Source organism: Amborella trichopoda, chromosome 9 (genome assembly GCF_054954075.1).
Source record: "Amborella trichopoda isolate Santa Cruz 75 chromosome 9, AtrichopodaSantaCruz75HAP2 v2.0, whole genome shotgun sequence".
Classification (NCBI taxonomy): domain Eukaryota; kingdom Viridiplantae; phylum Streptophyta; class Magnoliopsida; order Amborellales; family Amborellaceae; genus Amborella; species Amborella trichopoda.
The window spans coordinates 51361425-51383950 of record NC_142344.1 but is presented as its reverse complement, the minus strand read 5'-3'; the positions used below and the strand labels follow the sequence as shown (position 1 = coordinate 51383950).

The following is a 22526-nucleotide window of genomic DNA, read 5'->3' as shown; positions in this document are numbered from 1 at the left end:
TATTGGTGGGAACCTCTCTATTGTGGAGGGACGAAAATACAATGATCCTTCTTTTGCAAAGAAGAAGAAGAAGAGAGAAAACCTCAAAGAAGGAAAACCTAGAGAGAGAAAACCCTCTAGAATAAATTAGAGAGCCAAAGAAAGCTTGTTTCTCGGAAGAACTTTGTAACCATTATTTTAATAGTGGATCTATCTCTTTCTCCCATGGATGTAGCCTTAAAAGGTGAACTACGTAAATCTCGGTACTAGTAAGTTATTTTTATTTTATTTGCTTTATTGCATGTTTTTTCAAGTGGATGGAGTTAAAAGGGCAAGGGGTAGGTCTAACAGGATGTGGATGGAAGTAGCTCAGAAAGATATTGGGACTTATGGCCTCATTGAGGGTATGGTCTTTAATAGAGCAGAATGTCGGACCAGGATTCATGTAGCCGACCCTAATTAATTGGGAAAAGGCTATGATGATGATGATGATTGTATGTTTTCCCACTCGTACACACATGCACATTATTTTGGTGTATTCTGTGTCCCATAAATTTGGGTTCTGCTGCGCACATCCGCATTCATGTGAGAGGGCTCGATTTGGTGAGCCCAATAAGTGGTATCAGATCACTTTTCCTTTGACTCTGATACGTCGCTTGGTATACCTATCACTGTTTGCTGGTTTGGCGAGCCTAGCTGTCGTAGGACAAGCAAGGAAGAAAAACCTCATATTTGGTTGATTTTATTTGACTGACGAACAGAGTGTTTTGGGGCATTTCACCAGTCAGAGACTGTCGGTGAGTGGCCATTGTGTAAAGGTCTTGACTGACGGATCGTCGGTCACCACCTTGATAATCAATGAATCACTTTGACCACCAGGGACTCACATTGATTGATGGTGGCATCCTGAAAGCTGGTGAGTGCTTGACTGCCGACGGATACTTGACGGTTGATGAATTGACAGACAATGGACCCTTGATAGTCGACGAATCCTTGACTGTCGATGAATCCTTGATCGACGGTGGGAGCTTGACAGTCGGTGAATCTCCTTGACCGTCGGTGAATAGAAGAGAGGAGTGTGGAAGACAGTGTGTAGATTAAAAATGGATTTCAGTACCGGGAGTAGGATGATATCGCTCAACAAGATTAATTGGATCATTTGGAAGCCAAAGATGGAAGATCTACTATGCTACAGGGACTTGTACACACCCATTGAAGGGGTAGAACACAAGCCCGAAGGTATGACAGACGATGAGTGGAAGAAGCTGGACCAAAAGGCTCTCGGAACTATCCGACAATGGTTGTAAGAAAAGGTGTTCCACCATATGACAACGGAGACATCCGTCAAGTCATTGTGGGATAAACTACATGACTTGTACGATAGAAAGATCGCAGGAAATAAGGCATACTTGATCCAAAAACTGTAGAACATGAAGTTCAAGGACGGGGGGTCTATTGCAGAGCATTTGAATGAGGTGCAAAACATTGTTAACCAACTCGCAACGATGAAATTGTTCTTGAAAGATGAGCTACTTGCTTTGTTTTTGCTTGATTCACTATCGAACAGTTGGGACACCCTAGTAGTCTCCGTGTGTAACTCAGCACCTGATGGGAGTGACCATGAGTCAGGTCACTACTAGCCTGTTGAATGAGGAGACAAGAAGAAGTCCTCTGACACATTAAACTCGCAAGCTCTAGTCACAAATCAAGGGAGGTCCAAAAATAGGGACGAAAACTGATCTAATTGATCTAAGGATAAAGCTAAATTGAAGTCGAGAAAGGGGGTCACATGTTTTCATAGTGGTAAGATTGGGCACATCAAAAAGAGAGCCGTAAGCTCAAGAAAGAGCAAAATGAGGACAATGCTAAGGATGACGGCAGGTGAACCACTGCAATGGCCACATATGGTGTGGTCGGAAATTGTGATGACGGGTGCATCCATAATGCATCGAGATCATGCAACTCTGATTGGGTTGTAGATACCGGAGCATCATTTCACGTTACCGCATTGACGCTATTTTCTTCTTACAGAACAGGAGACTTTGGCTCTGTAAAGATGGGGAACAATGATTCTTAAAAGATTGTGGGTAAAGGAGATGTACACATCAAGATTGATATTGGGATGAAGCTGGTGTTAAAAGATGTTAGACATGCACCAGATATCCGTCTAAGCCTCCTCTCAGGAGGGTGTTTAGATGATGAAGGATACCACTCAGTGTTTGGTTAGGGACATTGAAAGCTGACAAATGGATCTCTTGTTATAGCAAAGGGCGAGAAGTGTTGTTCACTTTATAGAATACAGGTGCAGGTCTATATGGCGCAGTTAATGCCGGTCATAGAAGAACCCTCACTAGACTTGTGGCACAAGCGACTAGGCCACATGAGTGAAAAAGGAATACAAATCTTAGCAAAGAAACAAATTCTTCCCAGTGTCAAGAGTGCATCTTTAACCCCATGTGACCACTGTTTGCTAGACAAACAATATGAAGTCTCTTTCTTTAGTAAGATCACTAAAGATACGAAAATACTAGATCTGGTGTATTCAAATGTGTGTGGTCCCATGGATGTCAAGTCGCTTAGTGGGGCATCATGCTTTGTTGCCTTTATCGATGATGTTTCAAGAAAGGTGTGGGTGTACTTAATGAAATTGGAAGATCACGTGTTTGAGATCTTTCAGAATTTTCATGCTAAGTTGGAAAGGGAGACATGCAAGCTACTAAAGTGTCTTAGATTAGACAATGGGGGGGAGCACACCTTGAATGCTTTCAAAAGCTACAGTGCCAAGTGTGGCATAAGGCACAAAAAAGACAATGCCCTATACCCCTAGCATAATGGTGTACTAGTGACAATGAATTGCACAATTATGGAAAGAGTTAGGAGCATGCTATCTGCCGCGAAGTTACCAAAGCCATATTGGGGTGATGGTGAAGCGATTCTCAAAGCATGCTACCTAATAAATAGATCCCCGTCATTTCCTCTTGATGATGAATTCCCATATAGATTTTGGATTGGAAAAGATATCTTTTATTCACACTTGAGGGTGTTTGGATGCAAGGCATTGGCGTACATGCCCAAGGAACAAAGATCCAAGTTGAATGAGAAAGCACTCCTAAGCATCTTCTTAGGCTACTCAGATGAAGAATTCAGCTAAAGGGTATGGGATCCTAAGAACAAGAAGATGATCAAGAATAGAGATGTGGTCTTTCAAGAAGACCTTACCATTGAAGACGTGAAGAAGCCAGAAAAGCCACGAATCTTCAATGATTAAGAACCGGTCACAGTTCCTCCTACCGTGGTGCATGAAGACGGAGGAGAAGTGCAACAAGAGGATGGGTCACAAGAGTTTGACATGCCAGCTCCGGGTGATGTGGAACAGGGGGAGCAGCCTGTTCAAGAAGTGTTTGATACAGTTGAACTGAGAAGGTCCTCTAGGGGACCTAACCCTCTACCATATACCCTGCATCTGCGTATACCTATACACTGAAGGGGGTTAACCAGAAAGCTATCAGGAAGCTCAAGTCGATGAACATAAAGAGGAGTGGGTTAAAGCTATGCAAATGGAGATGGAATCTTTGCATAAGAACCACACCTATGACTTGGTATAGTTGCCTAAAGGTAAGAAGCCACTGAAGAACAAGTGGGTCTTTAGGATAAAGACTGAAGAGAAAGCTCACAACCAAGGTACAAGGCTAGGTTGGTTGTGAAAGGTTTGAAGCAGAAAAAGGATATTGACTTTGATGAAATCTTTTCTCCCGTGGTGAAAATGTCATCATTTCATGTGGTATTAGGCCTGACTGCAATCTTGAATCTAGAGATAAAGTAGCTAGATGTCAAGACTGCCTTTCTCCATGGTGATTTGGAGGAAGAGATATATGGAGTAGGTAGAAGTATTCAAGATAAAAGGAAAGGTGCAAATGGTTTGCAAGCTGAAAAGGAGCCTATACAGGTGAAACAGGCCCCAAGGCATGTTTTTCATGGGTACAAGAGGATAGCCTCAGACCATTGTGTGTTCTTCATGTCGGTCTGGAAAGAAGAGTTGTGCAATGCCTTGGTCATGAACGATTTAGGGCCTACTCAACAGATATTGGGCATGAAGATCTCTCGTGACAGGAAGGCTGGGAAGCTATGGTTGTCACAAGAAAAGTACATTGAGAAAGTGCTCGAAAGGTTTAGTATGAATAAGGCAAAACTGTTGGTTCCCCACTTGGAAGGCATTTCAAGTTAAGTGTCAAGCAGAGCCATTCAAATGAGAATGGGAAGGAAGAAATGCAGAAAGTTCCCTACGCATTGGTTGTAGGAAGTTTAATATATGCCATGGTGTGCATGAGGCAAAATATTCTCACATAGGTGTAGTGAGCAGATTTATGCTAATCCTGGCAAGGAACATTGGGCAGCAGTCAAATGGATATTCAATCTGGGAATAACTGTTTACTATTGCAGGGGGAGCTGTTTCATGGCAGTCCAAACTGCAGAAGTGTGTGGCTCTATTGATCACCGAGGCAGAGTACATTGCAGCCACAGAAGCCTGCAAGGAGATGATATGGATGAAAAGATTCTTCCAAGAGCTGGGCTTGAAATAGGACACATATATCATCCATTGTGACAGTCAAAGCGTTATTCACTTGAGAAAGAATGCGAGCTTCCATTCTTGGACAAAGCACATTGATGTGCGTTATCATTGGATTCAGGATGTTCTAGAGAGGAAGTTACTGCAACTAGAGAAGATCCATACCCACAAGAATCTGCCAGATATGATGACCAAGACCTCAGCCAGTGATAAGAAAGAGTATGAAGACGCATGATTGGCAGGGGTGCCATTTGAGCACCTGGTTAATCTGCAACAGAGAACTTACCCCATGGGACAGAAGGGGGAGATTGTTGGGAGAGTCCATCTTATGTGATAGGACCTCCATGAAAATTTTTATTTGTAGAAGGGCACTTAGTTATATACAAGTGTTGACTTGTTGTTCAAGTCATAGGAAGTAGTTATCAAAATATAACTTAACGTGAGTTATAGGCTTCTCAAAAAGGAGATCCTCATGTGGGCCCCACATGAGATGAGATAAGATTAAATAAAGGTGGTCAAAGATTCCATCCTTATCTCTCTTAAAGAAAGAACAAATCAAAAAACTATATGAAAAGGCCTCACGTGGGGGGCTTTGTTACTCTTTTTGTGGGGTTTAAGCAAAGTCTCTTCTTATTGGTTGGATCCTCTCCATTGTAGAGAGAAGAAAATACAATGATCATTCATTTGCAGAGAAGTAGAACAGTGAGAGAGAAGCTTGTTAGAGAGAGAAAGGGAGAACCTTTTATATAGCCTTTTGATTTGTTTACTCTCTCTAAGAGAGATAAGAATAGAATCTTTGACCATCTTTATTTATGCGGGGCCTACATGAAGATTTCATTTTTTAAGTAGCCTACAACTCTTCATGTGAAGTTCTCTTTTGATAACTGCCTCTTATTGACTTGAACGACAAGTCAACCCTTGTATATAAGTATGTGTCCCTCTACAAATAGAAATTTCCATGGAGGTCTTCCCACATGGGACAAACGCTTCCAACACTTACTCCCCTACATACCTATATACGTATCAAAGGGGTTTAATTCACAAGATTGGAAGCAGAACCAAATATCACAAAGGGGTTTTGGCCTGTAGCCAGCTGCAATAGCCCCATGCCTTCCCTTTTCAATTTGTCCCAATGATTCAAAAAGCAGACTGCCCAGTGCCTAGGTCCGAAAGGCTTGGGCGCATCGCCCAGGCCTAGGCGGCCAATCTGGGCGGTTGATCCATGGGCGGCCGCCTAGGCAGTACGGAACTCGCCTAGGCCTCATCTAGGCGGGCACCCAGGGCCTGTGTCCCTCCCAAGGGCGGAAATTGATTTCGTTAGGGGCAATTTTGGCCTTTTTTTTTGTTTTAAGGGCAAAAAATTAGATTCATTTGAACCCTAAAACTTGTTGGAGCCAATTTTAGAGAGAGAAAGCCCGCAGAAATCTAGTTTTTGGTGAATTTTTTAGGATCGATAACAAAAATTGATCAAAACATCCCCATTGATATTAGATTTACTTTTTGATGTTTTGCAATGTTGTTAGGGGGTTTTTTAGAAGATTTTGAGTATTTAAAAGTATCTTTGAGGTGGAAGTTTGAAGATTGAGCAATCAAACTCAAAGTAAGTGATTTTTTTATATTGCTTTAGTAATTTGTATTATTTTTGAGATGTCTTTTTCGGGATCTAATAAGAGTGGTGATCCTGATTGGAAATATGGCTATAACCCAGATCCTAATGATTAAAATTGCATAAGATGCAAGTTTTGTGAAAAGGATACAAAAGGGGGCATAAACTCGTTCAAGAAACATCTTGCCAGCATCAGGGTCGATGTTGCCCTATGTAAAAAGACTCCTGATGTTGTTAAAGAGAAAATAAATAATTTTTTGAACATGGTGAAAATGAAAAAAGATGAGAGATTTGAGATTAGGTCTGGGGTTTGGGTCAATTTTGATGATGATGATAGTGATGAGGAAATGGAGGGATGTCAAAAGGTTGAGCAATCCATTATTAAGGAAAGGGGAAGGGAGTTGTAATTGCTTTTGGTTTTGGGACTAAGAAGCCTCGGGTTAGAGGCCCTATGGATAGTTTTTTACCTCGGTCTGACCATGAGGTTGCAGGAGAGAAAACCAAAAAGCAAACCACCATTGAAAATAGAATCAAGAAGGAAGAGAGAGATAGAGCTACGTATTATCTTGCTACATGGTTTTATGAGGCGGGCATTCCTTTCAATACCGCTCGCTTAAGCAGCTTCTATGCTGCGATAGAGGCAGTTGGCGAATTTGGCCTTGGGATAAAATCGCCAACCCCATATGAGCTTTCAGAGCTTTTTTTTAAAAGAGGCAGTGAGTGCCACAAAGGAAGCTGTAGAACTTAAGAAGGATGTATGGGCTCAGTATGGGGTTTCTATTATGATTGATGCTTGGAGTGATAGGAAGAGAAGAAGTCAGATGAATTTGCTTGTGAATTGTCCTGTAGAGACTGTCTTTTTGAGGTCTATTGATGCCTCTGATCATATCCATGATGGCCATTATAAATTTCAAGTGATAGAGAAGGGCATCAAGGAGGTTGGGGAGCATCTTGTTGTACAGGTTGTCACAGACAATGCTGCTCCTAATGTTGCTGCATCTAATTTGTTGCGGATAGCTTATCCTATAATCTTTTGGACACCATGTGCAGCACATTGTATAGACCTTATGCTTGAGGCTCTTGGCTGTTTAACCGAGATATCAGGTACAGTGAAGAAGGCCAAGTTAGTTACAAATTTCATTTATAGCCACCATCTCACGCTCAGCATGATGCGTACCTTTACAAAGAAGAAAGAGATTGTGAGGCCTGGGGTCACGAGATTTGCGACTTGGTACTTATGCCTAGATAGCATACATTCGAGGAAAGTGTAGTTGAGGCAAATGTTTAACTCAGATGCGTGGAGAGCATGCTAGTGGTCTAAGGATCAGGTTGGAAAGAAGGTGAGAGATATTATACTTTCTAAAGCTTTTTGGAGAGGGGTGAAGGGTGCTCGTAAGGTATTTTTTCCTCTTGTCAAAGTCCTTCACATGGTTGATAGTGACAAACCTTCTATGGGCTACATATATGATGCTATGGAGAAATGCAAAAGAGAGATAGCCCAAAATTTCAATGATGAAGAAACCCGCTACAAGCCTGTTTGGGAGATTATTGATGAGAAGTGGGATAGGCAATACATCGGCCATTGCATGCAGCTGGTTATTATTTGAACCCAACTTTTTTCTATATTGACAAGGATATATTGACAAGGATATACAAACAAATGACACAATTATGAATGTTTTTAATGAGCGTGTAGAGGTGGTAGTCCTTGATCCTGATATGCAGGATATTATATGCGCTGATGAGCTGATAAATAACAAGTGCTCATTAAAGTCTTTTGGAAGTTCAATAATATGAGGCAAAGGGCCAAAATTGATCCAGGTATTAATAATATTCTTAAGTTCATCAAGTTTAAGTAATCAAGTTATTCTTTTTTTTATTTATGATTTTATTCTATATCTTTGCAGCCCATTGGTGGAGCCAAGATGGGTTTAGTTCTCCAAATTTACAAAAGTTGGCCATTCGGATCTTAAACCTAACCACTTCTTCGTTGTGAGCGCAATTGGAGCACTTTTGAAGGGATAAGGCCGTGAGGGTAATTTGTATAATTTTATAAATAATACATGAACCATAGATATTAGATTTTAATTAGTTTCATTTGTTTTTGTTAGATTCATACAAAGAAAAGGAACATGCTTGAATCAAAGAGGCTCAATGACCTAGTCTATGTCAAGTACAATCGATTATTGAAGGACATGTTTGTTAATAGAAATAAGAGAGATCCCATCAGATCAAAAAATATGGAACATGCTATGGAGTGGTTAGTTGATGATGATGAGGTTGAGGGGCATCAAGGATTGACATGGGACATGGTCATGGATGCTTCAGAGACATCAGCTGACCCTCCTAGGGCCACTAGATCTTCTGCACAGAGAACAAGGATGGAGGAAGAGGAGGAAGAAGAGGCTGATTCAGAAGAGACGGAGGACGGGGATGACCAATAAGTCGAGGGTGACTCCGTCGACTCCGATGAATATGATGCCAATGCAGCTGACCCTAGATTTTCTGATGATGAATGAATGATGAATGTTGATTGTTGAATAATTAATAAACTTTGAAGTTTGAACTTTGATTGAAGTATTGTGTATTGAAGTATTGAAGATTCTTTTGAGTCTTCAAGTATTACTTTCATAGTTTCATAATTCAATTTTGTTTTCTTCCTCATGGTGGTGTACTGTAGTACTGGTGTGATACTATTTGATAACGTGGTTTGATAATTTGGTTGGTTGTAAATCTTAAGTTTTAATTGGATATGGAGTATGAACCGACTTATGGATTATGGTTATGTTTATGGAGTGTGTGCTAAATGCTAATATGTAGTATAATTTGAATTATGTATTGCAATACATATAACTGATATTGACATAACTACATTGCAGAATCCTTATTTGGATTCAATTGGGCCGCCCAGGTTCTGGGCGCCCGCCTAGGCGCTGGGCGGCCTGGACCCCCCAGGCCACCTAAGACCCACATAACGCTTTTTGAAACACTGATTTGTCCCAAACCATGAGGTGTTTTTAGCTGAAAATTGACAAAAGTAGCCTTCATTCAATCCCTCAGAAGCGCCCTTGGTAGCATTGGCCCCAATATTTGAGAGCAAAATGAAGTCCATTGGCAGGGAAAAATGGGGTTGCTGCAGGGCAAGTTTTGATCCATAAATCCATAAATATGAGTCATTGGATGAAATTTGTACCAAGTGATTTCTAACTCAAGTTCCCATTGATCCATGGAGCAAATTTGGCACAATAACCATAGAGATTGGGTGAAAATGAGGAAATTTGATGGTCTAAGCTGAGACATACGTTCCAAGGTAAAATAAGTGATATTTTGGCCTTAAACCTATAAGCTAATTTGCCATTTAACTGCTAAAATGGGCCGAAGCCCTAATATTACCCATTGCCTGTAAATGTCCCATCCCTTCGCCATTCGAGGGGTTACCCATGTGATTGAAAGTTTAGGAAGTGAGAGTTGGCAACTTGAGTGAGGGTTTTACCTTGAGTTTCTAATCTAGAGAGAGAGTTGTCCTGACCCAACATATCCTTGAGTAGAATGTGAACTTGGTCAAAATTTTTTTTGAGGAGGAAATCTCGAGTCCAAAAAGGGCTTAGGATTTCATATAAGAAAAGTGAATTTGAGCTTCCTCAAATCTTCAAGACAATTGGAGGCCAAGGAATGGAGCAAAGTCCCTTGCCTCAATTGTGCAAGGTAAACAAGAATCATAAGCCTTGTTGGTATGTTTATGTGTTTATTTGTCTTGTCTCAATTACTTATCAATATTTGTGGTCAATCGTAGGTGTCTCCTTTTGAAAACACAAGCAAATGTAGATCAACAGGGTGGTAAAAAAAAAACATTATGTCCTGAATCCATCATAATAATAAAATTTACCTTGGTTCCTTTGATTTTGTGTGTTTGCTAAGTCTTATTTAAGTTTGGAGTTCAAGCTATTCACAATTCCATTGTAAAGCACATATACACCCAAACACCAAAGACTGCATTACTCTCTCTCCCCAACCACCCCCTCAAAACCCCTCCTATCTTCAAATTTATGACAATACCTGTGTTTTAAAAACTTTTACATTATTATCATCATCGTCTGAACCTTATACCAACTATTTGGGGTCGGTTGCATGAATTGTATTTTTGCTATTCAATTCTATCAAGGGCCATACCCTCAGCCAGACTATAAGTTGTCATATCCACAATAGTTTTAAAAGTTTTCACATGTGCTCTTTTTTCCCCTGATTGCTTTGGTTTATGCTAATGTCACAACATGCGATAGCTTTAACGTGTCATCGCTAGCTGTGGTGAAGCTTTCGAGGCATTCTGATTTTGCTTGTAAAATTTGCAAGAGTATCAAATTTCCTAAATTTATTGTCTGAAGTGAGAATAAAATTTTGTCATCTCCACAATACAGTGTACACTGATAACAGTTCTATTGTCTCCAACATATGCTGAACATGGTGAGAATAGTATTGTATTATCTCCACAATACTTCCTCCAAGAGGGATGGTGGAGATGACCATTCGTCCACTTGACAACAAGGAACAGATGATTCCCACCTTCTGCTCATAATTACAGAACTGTAGATGACATAATACCATGCATATAGTCTATACTTTCTGCTTACTTAAAAGTAATGCCCTCCTTGAAGCGGAGGAAAAACACCCAATGCAAAACAAACTTTCCGAAACAATATATACTTATATAACAAATTAATAGATTGGTAAAACAAGCACTTATCTTGGGAAGATATGATGCATCTTCGCCATAATAAGCTCACCACCAAAACAAGCAAGATATAATAAGAGATTTATTTTCTTAAGTAGTCATACGGTAGTTAAAAATACAGATAAGAACCAAGTATGATTCAGTTGGCCGTTAAGGAAAAGAGGTGAAAAATGTAATAAGCCACTACTGAAAACCAGTATTGAAAAACTTAGTTGTTCGAAATTGGACATGCCCAAGTTATTCGGGCTCGGAAGGCTGCTTAGCCTGGAATGCCCGTAGTCACCCAGGACGGTATTGTTACTGAATTTTCCTGTGTTACTATAGCAACTTGGGCAAGTTGTTAAAAAATGACCGAGTTCCTGCAGATTCACTGAGTTTGTTACGACTCACCGAGTCCAACAAAAGTTGCCAATATGTACCTTTTCCTTTTTTGGACTCGATGAGTGCACTAGGGACTTGCCTAGCTGACTTTATCCGTGGACCAAATCTTGTTTGCATCAATACAAAAAATTGAGCTATAAAAAAAAGAAAATTTCCGAATTTTTAACAGATTCAAAAGCTCTTTTGGGATTTTGAGAATACCATGGCTTTTCATATTGCGTCGAGGTGGTTTGTTAAGATTCAAATTTTTAATATTTGGTGATAAGATCGTGCCTACAAAACAGTTACTTTTTCTTGACTGCACTTACCTTAGACGAATTCATACCTCAAGGCTACAAGAACCTACATTTAAATTAGGGCCTGTAATCAGTCTGCGCTAGGAATATCGACCGAGCATAATGTGAGAGATGGAACTTCTTTAACCAAGTTTGGGAGTGAAGATTCAACTGCACCATTCAGAACCTCATGCTGGGTATTTGGGCAGTGGAGTTGCACATGATCGGCGCACCTCTATACTTTCAACCACCTGATTGGACGGATAGGAGCACTATCCGACTGAGTGAGTGTAGAGTGAATGAGGCCCTCGCGAAGGTGAACACGGGGAATGCTGCGGTAAGAACACTATCTTCGAAGGGTTTTCGTAAATGCAATTGGATGTTATTGCTTTTCATCGTAATGAATTTACTTTCCCAGTTTTTACTAGGCTGAAGATTACAAGAATACTCTTAAGGCAAGGCTTATGAGGCGCAGCTCTTGGAGTTGAGAGAAGAAGTTCCATCATTAAGGGGCGAGAATCGAACCCCTAAGTTGGACAATGACAGCTTGACTTGCACATATGCATGCCACAAGTGGCATTAGAGATCATCAAGCCACCTGAGTGGATAGCGAGCATTGTAGAAGAATGTTAATTAATACATCTGCATGTGCTCCATAGGAGATTAAAAGCTGACATTCTCATCAGGTTAGGTGTTAGGTAAGTTATGTGAAAGTATGGAGGGCAAAAAATTTGCATTGAACTCTATTTTGATTATACAAACATTCATACTAGGATATCCTTGCATATTTGACAAAGTTTCGAGCACTGATTTTACTGCCAAGGAAAGACCAGCAGCTTAAATATTGTTTGTGATATATTTAGTACAAAAGGATCTCCCAATGCCGGAAGAAGCCCTCTTTGCATGCAAACACCTCAATGCATTTTGAGAAGCCTCTCTATTTTCAAAATGTGTACAAGCACCAATGAATCCATTGTACATTTAGGAATTCTCATACTCACACATCAGAGGAATTTTTGCAAATAAATCGGAATATGCCTAAATTGCTCGACTACACTTAGCAACATCACCATGAGAACATTTCATGGTGTAGCAATAATAAAGCCCGATGTAATCATGGTAGAAAAGAAAATGTGAGAGCTTCTGGGGAAAGGACTTCTTCCTCAGAGAGAGAGAGAGAGAGAGCTAAAATCTGTGAGTGAACTACATGGACTTAAATAGCCTCGTACCTCTGTTGACAAAGTCCAATAATGACTAAAGAATGATCCATTGATTCATTCACTTCTTGTCGTAGACAAGTGAAGCTTTATGGCTAGCTTTGACCAAATTTAATAAATATTTAAGTTGACACTGATTTGAATGTACCTTTGATCTATGGATAGTTTAATGTGAGTTTTCTTTTCATCTGTGCAGTCACATAACTTATCTTAATAGATTTCCTGCTGAGAATATCTTTTGGAGTACATTTAGATGTGCTTGTAGATGTTCTTTGACAACTCTCACTATTCACTTCAAGGTGGCTTGCTGATGTATGTTGCCTACTTGGTGGTCTAGATGTACACCAAAATCAAAAGTTACATACCAAGTCAAAAGTTATGTACACCAAGTCGAAAGTCGTATACCGAGTCATGTTAGATGTACACTAAAGTCAAAAGTTGTATACCAAGTCAAAAGTTGTTTATATCCCTATGATATTGGGATTACAACCATATAAACGTTCTATATATATCTCCTCTCAAAGTAATGAAAAATACACACATTTAACATGGTATTAGAGCACCATTGACGATCCCCATAATTTTATGCTCTTTCTCTCTCCTATGTTTTGTAGAGGCCAGGCTTGGCTTTAGTTTGTTGAATCTCAAGGAAAGCAAGGCTCACTTACTGCTCATTGGAGGATTCTTGCTACCCCCACCTGTAGCTATTGTTTTGCAAAAGGAAGAACTTCTTTTGCCTCACGTAGCAATCTCAATACTCTGTTGCTTCCTTAAATTATGTACACCTTGCTTTTTTTCCTTTTTTTTTTTTTTTTTTTTTTTTCATATTTTGTGTCTACTAAAGTTTGCCACCTCTCTTCGTCGGCACCATGAATAATGATGATCAAACAAAGTCCAACACCAATGACTTATCTCAAGGCATTGAGGTTGTTATTGATGCTTCTAGTCCGTTCTGTTTGCATCATTCGGATAATCCAGGAACTGCTTTAGTTTCCCAGCATTTGAATGATGACATTATCAAACATGGAATTGCACCATGAGCACTGCTCTTAGTGTCAAAAATAAATTTTTTTTTATTGATGGTTTTGTGGCAGTTCCATCTCTCACCTCTGCTACCTTTTTCAACCTGAAGTGATGCAACGACATGGTTAAGTCATGGCTTCTCAACTCGCTTTCCTGTAACATTTTGATAGTGTCATTTATGCCTCAACTACCCAAGAAATTCAGGCTGATTTGATTGAACGTTTGGCTCAAAGCAATGCTCCTCGGATATACCAACTTTGTCTGGATATTGCTCTGTGTTCAAGATTCCATATCTGTGGCAGCATATTTCTCAAAACTCAAAGCGTTCTTGGATGAACTCTCGTCTTATATGACTCTACCACCTTGTTCTTGTGGTTCTTCCAAAGCCTTGCAAGAGTACGAGCAACATGAGCAACTCGTCCAATTTCTTATGAGTCTTCAAGACTCCTACAACCATATCCAAGGGCAACGTCTTCTTATGAACCCCTCCCTTTTGTGAACAAAGCCTATGGACTCTTGCTTTAGGAAGAAAAACAATGCATTGTTGCGGCCCCTCCTAACCCTGTTGATTTGCTGCACTCGCTACAACCACTGAGGTCTCTAACCCCTCACGACAGCCTGCACGTCAAGGATATATACAACTTTTGACTTTGGTTTACATCTAAAATGACGTGGTGTACAACTTTTGACTTGATGTACATAACTTTTGATTTGGTATACAACTTTTGATTTTGGTGTATATCTAACACTCCCCCTCAAGTTGGAGTGTGAACATCAAAAACACCCAACCTGCAGATCAGAGCATAAATCCCTCACGACAGCCTGCACATCATTGTAGGTTTTAGTTTTAAATCTAGGCTATCTTTGTAGCTTTAAGGCATGAATTCACCTAGGGGAACTGCACTCAACACACACTTGGCTGTAACCATTTGTGGACATGATCTGGGGTTACCAGATATTCCAAAGTTCAATGTATAGTGAATATCCTCAATGCATTGACAAGTGTCTCTTTTATACAGTCCTAGAGGAACCTTGTTCAATGTGTGAACCTCCCATAAGAATGAAGCATGCTATAGGCAATACTTTTTAACACTCTAGTCTTTTTGTTTTTTTTTAATAGTAACATGCTTGGTTTTTTCGTCTATAATTCTATAGGGCATCCTGTAAACTAGCACCACAGTATATCATCTTCAGTGGTTGTGACTCAACTTTAGGATGATACACATGGTTGGTTACATTCTTCCAATATCTTTCTGTCTGGTTTCTATAATGATGTATTAGTTCTTTTGTTTTAGAACTCGGACTGGCTCCAGGAATTACGTCGAGCGAGAGAAATGAGAGGAGGAGAGGAAGATACATGCGATATGGATATTCTATATCCATCTATATTGCTATATTGAATTGGAGATGCATCAATGATAGAATCATTAATCATTTCTGATTGAATCAAATACTGCTTCGATAGAAATGCAAGAAGAGGGATAAAGATAAGAAAAAAGAAATAGGAGTAGACACTTTTCTTATATAGGATAGTATCTAATGGATGGGTCCAAGAGGAATGAAAGGGGTTAAATAGCTGGGGACCCGTGTAAGTCTTTCCTGAGCCAATTTAAAAAATTGAAAAGTACGAAGGATTAGAGTTAAAAGGGACAAATGAGCAAAATAGAGAAAATTAAGAAAAGAAACTTATGGTAGAAAGGATGAACAAAAATCTAATGGATCCAAATGATGATGCAAATCTTTCTAGATCTAGGGTGTTTTTGGAAGTACTCCATCCCTTTTGGGCGGATTGTACTGCCTGGAGAAAAGGCGGGCTTTTTTTTGTCCTCTTTGGGTGGATCTTTCTTCCTCTTCTTTTTTGTCTCTGGTGAATTGGCTAGCCTTATCTTGTTTTTTAGGTGGATTTGATGGCCTGGAGAAAGGTGTAAAGAGTTTTCTTTTCTTTTGGACAGATTGGACAGCCTGTAATTTTTTTTTCCTTTTGGGTGGATTGGATGGCCTCTAGAAAGGGTGGGAATAGTTTTATTTCCTTTGGTAGCAGATTTAATAGCCTGTTATCGTTTTTTTGGTTTGAGCGGTTGGATTTTCTTCCTTTCTGGATGAATTAGAAAGGGTGGGAAAAAGTTAACATCAGACTTGGCGAATCTCTCCCGAGAATGGGGACTCGGCTTTGTCCACAGATAAATTTATCTGAGTTCTGTATAGACTTGGGCCAATTTAGCAGGCCTCGGGGACTCGGATCCTGCTGGTCCAAGTGGACTTGGGTTTCAGTTTGGCTCTGGGGTTTGTTAAACACTAACTGATTCAAGTAATTATTTCCTGTTCTATTGAAATTTCTGAGTTTTCGCTGTTGATTTTATCATCTGGGATACAGATATCTACAGAGAACATGTAACATGCCTAAGACACATTATTGCAGCATAATTGGTTCAAATTTATTTAAAGAACTCCTTTATTTTAATATTTCTAGATGCATGTGTCTCTGAAATGTGTTTGATATACACCTAAAAGTGAGATATTTTTCAGCATAATCTGCATGCATAAGGCTTGGCATCTTTTCTTGATGACATATGATATGAATCTCCTCCATGCTCCATTTGCGTTGTCTTATCTGATTAGATGTCCAAATTCAGTTCTCTGATATTGTTGTTGGTTATTAAAATACATTGTGCTACCTTGTCGACATTATTTCATTAATATGGATTAGAGATCCAAATTGAAGACTGAATGAGTCTCTGTATTATTCTGGCTACCCAATATATCTTGGTTTCAAATACTTAACAATCAGATATTCAGAGAAACATTGATCACAATGCTGACTGCTTTGGTGAAACCAAAGTGAAGTCTATGGTATTACACTGGAGAGAGCATCAAGCCGTGGATAATGCAAATGATTTTGACATCATTATTGCAAGTGACTGGTACTTCCATCCCCTTTGGGAATCCCACCATATTTATTATGCATCTCCCAAATGGCTTTATTTTAAGGATAATTATAAAAAATATCCCCTATTTTTCAAAATATTTGAAATATACCCAAAATTTTAAAAATCTACATCCATACCTATTTTTTGACAGTTTATATCATTTTTACCGAAAATTCCCTTCATGGGTCTGTTAGGGCCATCAAGAGTCATTAGGTTCTGTTATAGTCCAAGGCCCTTCCACGCTATTCACCTTGAAGTGGTCCTAAAAGGACCATCATAGTTCTCGTAGGGCTGTGATGATCGTCACAATTGACAGTTCTAATAGAACCATGATGATCTCTTCAGCCCCCCAATTTCTCGATCCATTAATACTTTATCATTGTCTTTTACTTGAAGATGCATGAATGATCTCTCTCTAATGGATGCTGAGAGGAAATTTTTATTAAACATTTGATTTATGTTTCCTTTTTTTTAATTGATTTTGGGTTCTGTTGTGATCAGTGTGCGCAAAACCGGCTGATCTAATCGCTAGCCGACCGGTTAGATCGGAACTGGGCAGTGATTGGTTCCGGTTTTGGGCGGTTTGGTGATCAACCAATATTTTAAACTTTAAATAAAATACTACTTCATATTTATATCAAATACATTAGAATGGTTTATTGGTTAGCTTTGATGATTAAATTTTATATGAATCATGGTTCGGATCCCGCCGCCAGGGTTTTCTTTTAAGAATTCATTTCGTTGGTTCAAAAAAATTACTTGCCCATTGGAATCGAACTAGAATCCTCTCTTAAAGAAGTCCTTTACCCACTAACCAATACTTTTAAGAATTCATTTCGTTGGTGCCAATAAATTACTTGCCCATTGGAATCGAACTAGAATCCTCTCTTAAAGAAGTCCTTTATTCACTAACCACTATGCCATTTCTTACTAAGTTGATAAAAAAAGCGCCTATATTATATATAACTTAATTTTTTCTTCATTTTCTTTTAAAAAAAGAGTTGGTCATGTCGATTTTTTTAACACTATTTTAATATGCTTTACATTATGGTAAAGATTAAAACTTTTTTTGGTCATTGATACTCAATTTTATATTTTCTCATCTTTTTCAAAAAATTTTAAAAAACCTTAGGCACAAATAGATTCATTAAAATCCATTTTTTTCATTAATTTTCAGCTTCATTGGAGTACGTTTTGTTTTAATCACATTCTTGATATGCTTTTTATATTTAGTAGATTTATTTTGTATATTTTTTATTGCTTTCAACACTTTTTTTATCGTTCGAAACTTGCTTGGTTAGAGCGGTTGAATCAGCCGGTTTACCGGTTAGGCCGGTTAAATCGCTTCTGGGCCCATGTCCGGTTAACTGTTCCGGTTCGATATTGCAATCACTGGTTGTGATATAACAGGAGAAAGATCTCTGTTAAAAGATATATGTTTACTAATATTATGGGGTTTTCATGTGGAAGTTGATGATAAGTTTTGTTATTAATTTTTATTTTATTTATATTCTTTCGTTTCTAGTATATGTATGAACAAGAAAAGGTTTCCTTTTTTTTTTTTATTTTTTTATTTTATAGTTTTTTTTGGGTTTGGAAATGTTTTATTTGTGTCCAAGGGCCCAATTGGGGCTACGCGGGCTAAAGGGATCTCACAGTTCTAGTAGAACCGTGATGGCCCATCACAGTTCTATTGGGAACGTGATGATCATCACGGTCCTAGTAGAGCCATGATGGATAGGTCCGTTGAAGGGAAGTTTTGGTAAAATAATATAAATCATCAAAAAATGGATATGCATGTAGATTTTTGAAAGTTTTGGTATATTGCGAATTTCTTGAAAAATAGGACTTCTTTTAACAGTTGTCCTTATTTTAATGATTTGCTTGGTTTCATGAAAGGGAGGAATAAAGACATTGTGATTGATAACTCTCTTAGACTTCTGTAAATAACAATCAAATTGCATAGCTCTCCTGAGTCCTATCGCATTGTTTTTATCTTCTCCACAAGTATTTCAAGTCAGTTTGAAGATGCAGTTTTTCATTTTGTCAATAGTTTATGTGAGAGTCTAGTGGCTGGAACTACTCATATGGCTGTGGCCTTGTCATGAGAATGAAGTGTGTTACCAGTCCCAATATATCTTTTACTAAAATGATTATCATTTACTTCTTGAGTAGTACTTGTGTGTTTCTACATTACAATCCTAATGCATTAGAATCCAATACGCTAACACACTAGACATGTGTGTCAACATATAAGACATGCCTATGGACATGGGAAGTCGATGTCTATTTGGATTTGCGGATGTATTCTATGTTGACACTGAATGTGCATGTCCATTTTGTAAGACACTCAAACCGGATTGGATGTCTGCCCTAAGGGGTCCACGTGTCAATTTCAATATAATTTTTTATTGAAAAATCCCAAATATTTTTTCTATATAAATTGATATAGAAACACCTTTTGTGCATTATAGCCTTAAAGATCTTTTACTCTATAGCCTTAAGAGAATTGGTTTTCCCCTGCAACAATGGAAACATAGTGGAATTATTTTCTCTTTCTGCCAATGAAACTTATCATTCACTCATCTTCATCTTTATGTAATGAATTAACCTGATGCTTGAGGTGGGTCCCTCAGCTCCAAAATGAAGCAAGTAAAGACTTCTCTTTCCTTTTTAAGCATTTGCCATATTTCCCCATTCTCACTCTTTTGGGTCTCTTTCTTTGCAGCACTTTCTTCAAGGAGTTCCATGCAGATTTAGCATTCTTAGTTAAATCGTTGTTAAAACAGTCTGATACTTCTGAGGTGATTTTCTTTAGCCCCAAAAGAGGCAACTCTTTGAACATGTTCTTAGAGAGAGTCAGGGAGGTAGGCTTACATTTCACTGTTATTGAGAACTATGACAACAATGTTTGGGACATTCATCAGAGGCTTCTGAATTTGGGTGATTGCTCTTGGCCGAATTATGAGATGGATCACTGCTACCCATTATTAATTAAAATTACAGCTGGGACCTAAGCTTTTGCATTGGTTACTTTTTTGGGCCGAATCTTAGTGGATCTCCTCTGTTGAATTATTGTGGAGTTACATTGAACAGAACTTAAATGAAGCTTGTCTTGGATGGATGTGCTTCCATCTTGTCAACTTTAACGCACATTGTGTTGGTGGTTTACTGAATGGTAAAACTGTGTAAACTATTTTTACTCAATGGAATACACAGCTTTCTTGAAGTTCACAGGTTTATTGCAACTCATATCCAACGAAGAGGTTACGCATGACTTACGGAATTGCATGGTATTGGTCCATAACATGCTTGTGGGTAGCCTCTTGAATTGCTATTAGATGATTATCACTGCCGATTTATTTTTTGTTGCAGCACTAGCTTGAAAATCAACACAAACTTCTCCGAGCCAGATCTATATGGAACAAAATGGATTTCAGGATATCATTTCATATTCTGTAATTCAGTTTGTATCAAGGGAATGGTAAATATCCAAGTAGAATAGCTTTTCTGATGCAAATTAGATGGGCATGCCATATTTATGAGGCTCAATTCCTTTGTTTTTTCAGCACCAAATTAGTTACAGTTGTTGGTATGGCAGAATGCAAGAAGTGTGGCTCTTCCAACAATGGAACTATACATATGGCGGCCAACCTAGCCACACGAATGATTGTGTGTGTGAATGGGCGTTTATTTTGGAATGATGGCTTTTTCCCTTTTTCTCACCGTTTGAATGTCAAAAGTCGAAATTGTTATACCATGATACAATAATGGGTACTGGTGTTTACCCATGACCAAACAGAAGAAATGCAAAGTTCGATGAATTTAGCAAGCTGTCTGTCACGACCACTCACCTCATACGCAAGGGAAGTGCACAGATTATCCACGAGGTTTGTTGATTCCCACTGGTTTGACCTGGATGGGGGTGCAGGGTCCCGGTCCTGTTCATTCTTTTTGAACTGTGCTTGAAAGTCTCAAGCATTATCGAAGGGGGATATATTCTTAATTGCTGCTGGTTTTGGTATCATTCAGAAAAAGTAGCGCAGGCTTGGGTATCATTCAAAAGTATAGTTCTGGTCGGATTAAAATGCGTCATACTCAATACTGGACAATGCATAGGGACAGAGAACAATAAGTGGCAGCGTTAATTGGGGCACTTGAAAAAGGAAGGATTACGAATTGAAGTTACGCTATGCAGGTGCATTTAGGACGCGAAGAGGAATCTATGCTATGCAACACACACTTGTTTGTTTACTATTTTTGACACGACATACTGGAGACAACGCTCTAACCTAAGACAAATTTTTTCTAGCCTATCTAGTCGAATTGTCAATATAGAAGTTCTTAATTCAAGTGGATTCTCATTAGCTTCCTCTAAATGATACTTGGATATTTCTGGCATTGTTTGGCTTTTTCGAAACTTATATATATGTTATATAGATATGGGGCAAAATTATTTTTATTTTTAATTAATTTATAAGGGTGATATTTAAATTTTAATTTTTGGGTCTTTTAAGATTTGTTGAATTTCTAGGGTTGTTTTAAATTTTTAGGATTTTTAGAGTTGTTTAAAAAAGTACTTAAAAGAGTGTTTGTGAAATATTTTATATTATAAGGGGTAAAATTATTAGAGAAATGACACTATAAGACACTCCCACACCTATGTGAGTAGGACCATAAAGGATCACTATTAAATTCGGTATAGATTTTTAGAAAAGTTATAACATAGATATGGGACTTGATTTTTTCAGATATGTGTTTCAAATTTGATGGTGATTATTTGGGGTCCTACCTTTAAAAAACTTGAAACCCCTAAAAATAAATCTTAGAATTTAAATTTAAATATACATCATTAGAAATTAAATAAATACTATAATTTTTCGGTAGAAAAGTACTTAAGAGTGCTTGTGGAATATTTTGTTTTATAAAGGATAAAATTATCATTAGAAATGCTTTGATTAAGTTAAAAAAGGGAAAATTAGATATATATCTGTTATAGTTTTCATTTTTCCTAATGGTTTCCGTTATTAGCATCGTGTCCATTTTTTTCATGTCAAAACGGAAATTTTAAAAAAAGATTAAGTTATCCGGTTGTTGAACAATTGAATTTAAAGTATTTTTTGTTGTTCAACAATTGAAAATACAGCAATTTCGATTATTGAAGAACCGAAAATTTAAGGTTGTTGAAGAATCGAAAAATGTTTTCTCTCTCTTCTCGCATATTTTCTCTACCTCTTTGAAGTCATAGTTATCTGATAAAATCAAATGGGAACAACTAGTTTGAGCCATTAAATTTAGGATAAATCTTAGAGATTATGAGATTAGAAGATTAGGAGAAATCTTGTAGGGTATTATCTCTTTACCTCTTTGAAGTCATGGCTATCTTAGAAAATCAGGGGGAACACCTAGTTTGAGCCCCTAAATTTAGGAGAAATCTGATGGATTACGAACTTATAAAAAAAAAGTGGGTAAAAGGCAGAGAAAGAGAGAGGATACATAGACCCACAAGAGAGAGAATTTTGGTTGTTGAAGAAATGAAAAATTTAAATTTTTGGTTATTCAAAAACCGAAATTGGCCAGTTATTATTTTGAATTCGGTTGTTCAACAACCAAAAAAGGGTGAAGTTTTTTTTTAAAGTTTTTGTTTTGACATGAAAGAAAACAGACACGGTGGTAATAACATAAATTATTCGGTAGAATCGTAATAACGAAAACTATAACGGATATTTATTTAATTTTTCCTAAAAATTTTGAATCATTTTATTCATTGTATTGGTATTTAATATCTTTGCATAATTAAGTAATGGCTAAACATCTGTTGT

At 38.1% G+C, this 22526-nt stretch overlaps 1 protein-coding gene across 24 annotated transcripts in view; it reads left to right on the top strand.

The window, feature by feature from the left end:
- LOC110006506 (S-adenosyl-L-methionine-dependent methyltransferases superfamily protein) overlaps nucleotides 1-21083 on the top strand; it is a 33929-nt gene extending 12846 nt beyond the window's left edge. For 4 of the 24 annotated variants that reach the window (XM_088845879.1, XM_088845852.1, XM_088845866.1 and 1 more), the window contains 4 exons: nucleotides 16566-16698; nucleotides 19433-19997; nucleotides 20080-20188; nucleotides 20274-21083. In XM_088845879.1, coding sequence (XP_088702005.1) covers nucleotides 16566-16584 — 19 coding nt within the window. In that variant the 3' untranslated portion in view covers nucleotides 16585-16698; nucleotides 19433-19997; nucleotides 20080-20188; nucleotides 20274-21083. Of the gene's footprint in view, nucleotides 1-8059; nucleotides 8188-8263; nucleotides 8817-11575; nucleotides 12334-16565; nucleotides 16699-19432; nucleotides 19998-20079; nucleotides 20189-20273 lie in introns of those variants that run through there. The other 20 variants (XM_088845861.1, XM_088845874.1, XM_088845871.1 and 17 more) reach the window with 12 other exon arrangements.
- Nucleotides 21084-22526: the final 1443 nt, after the last annotated feature.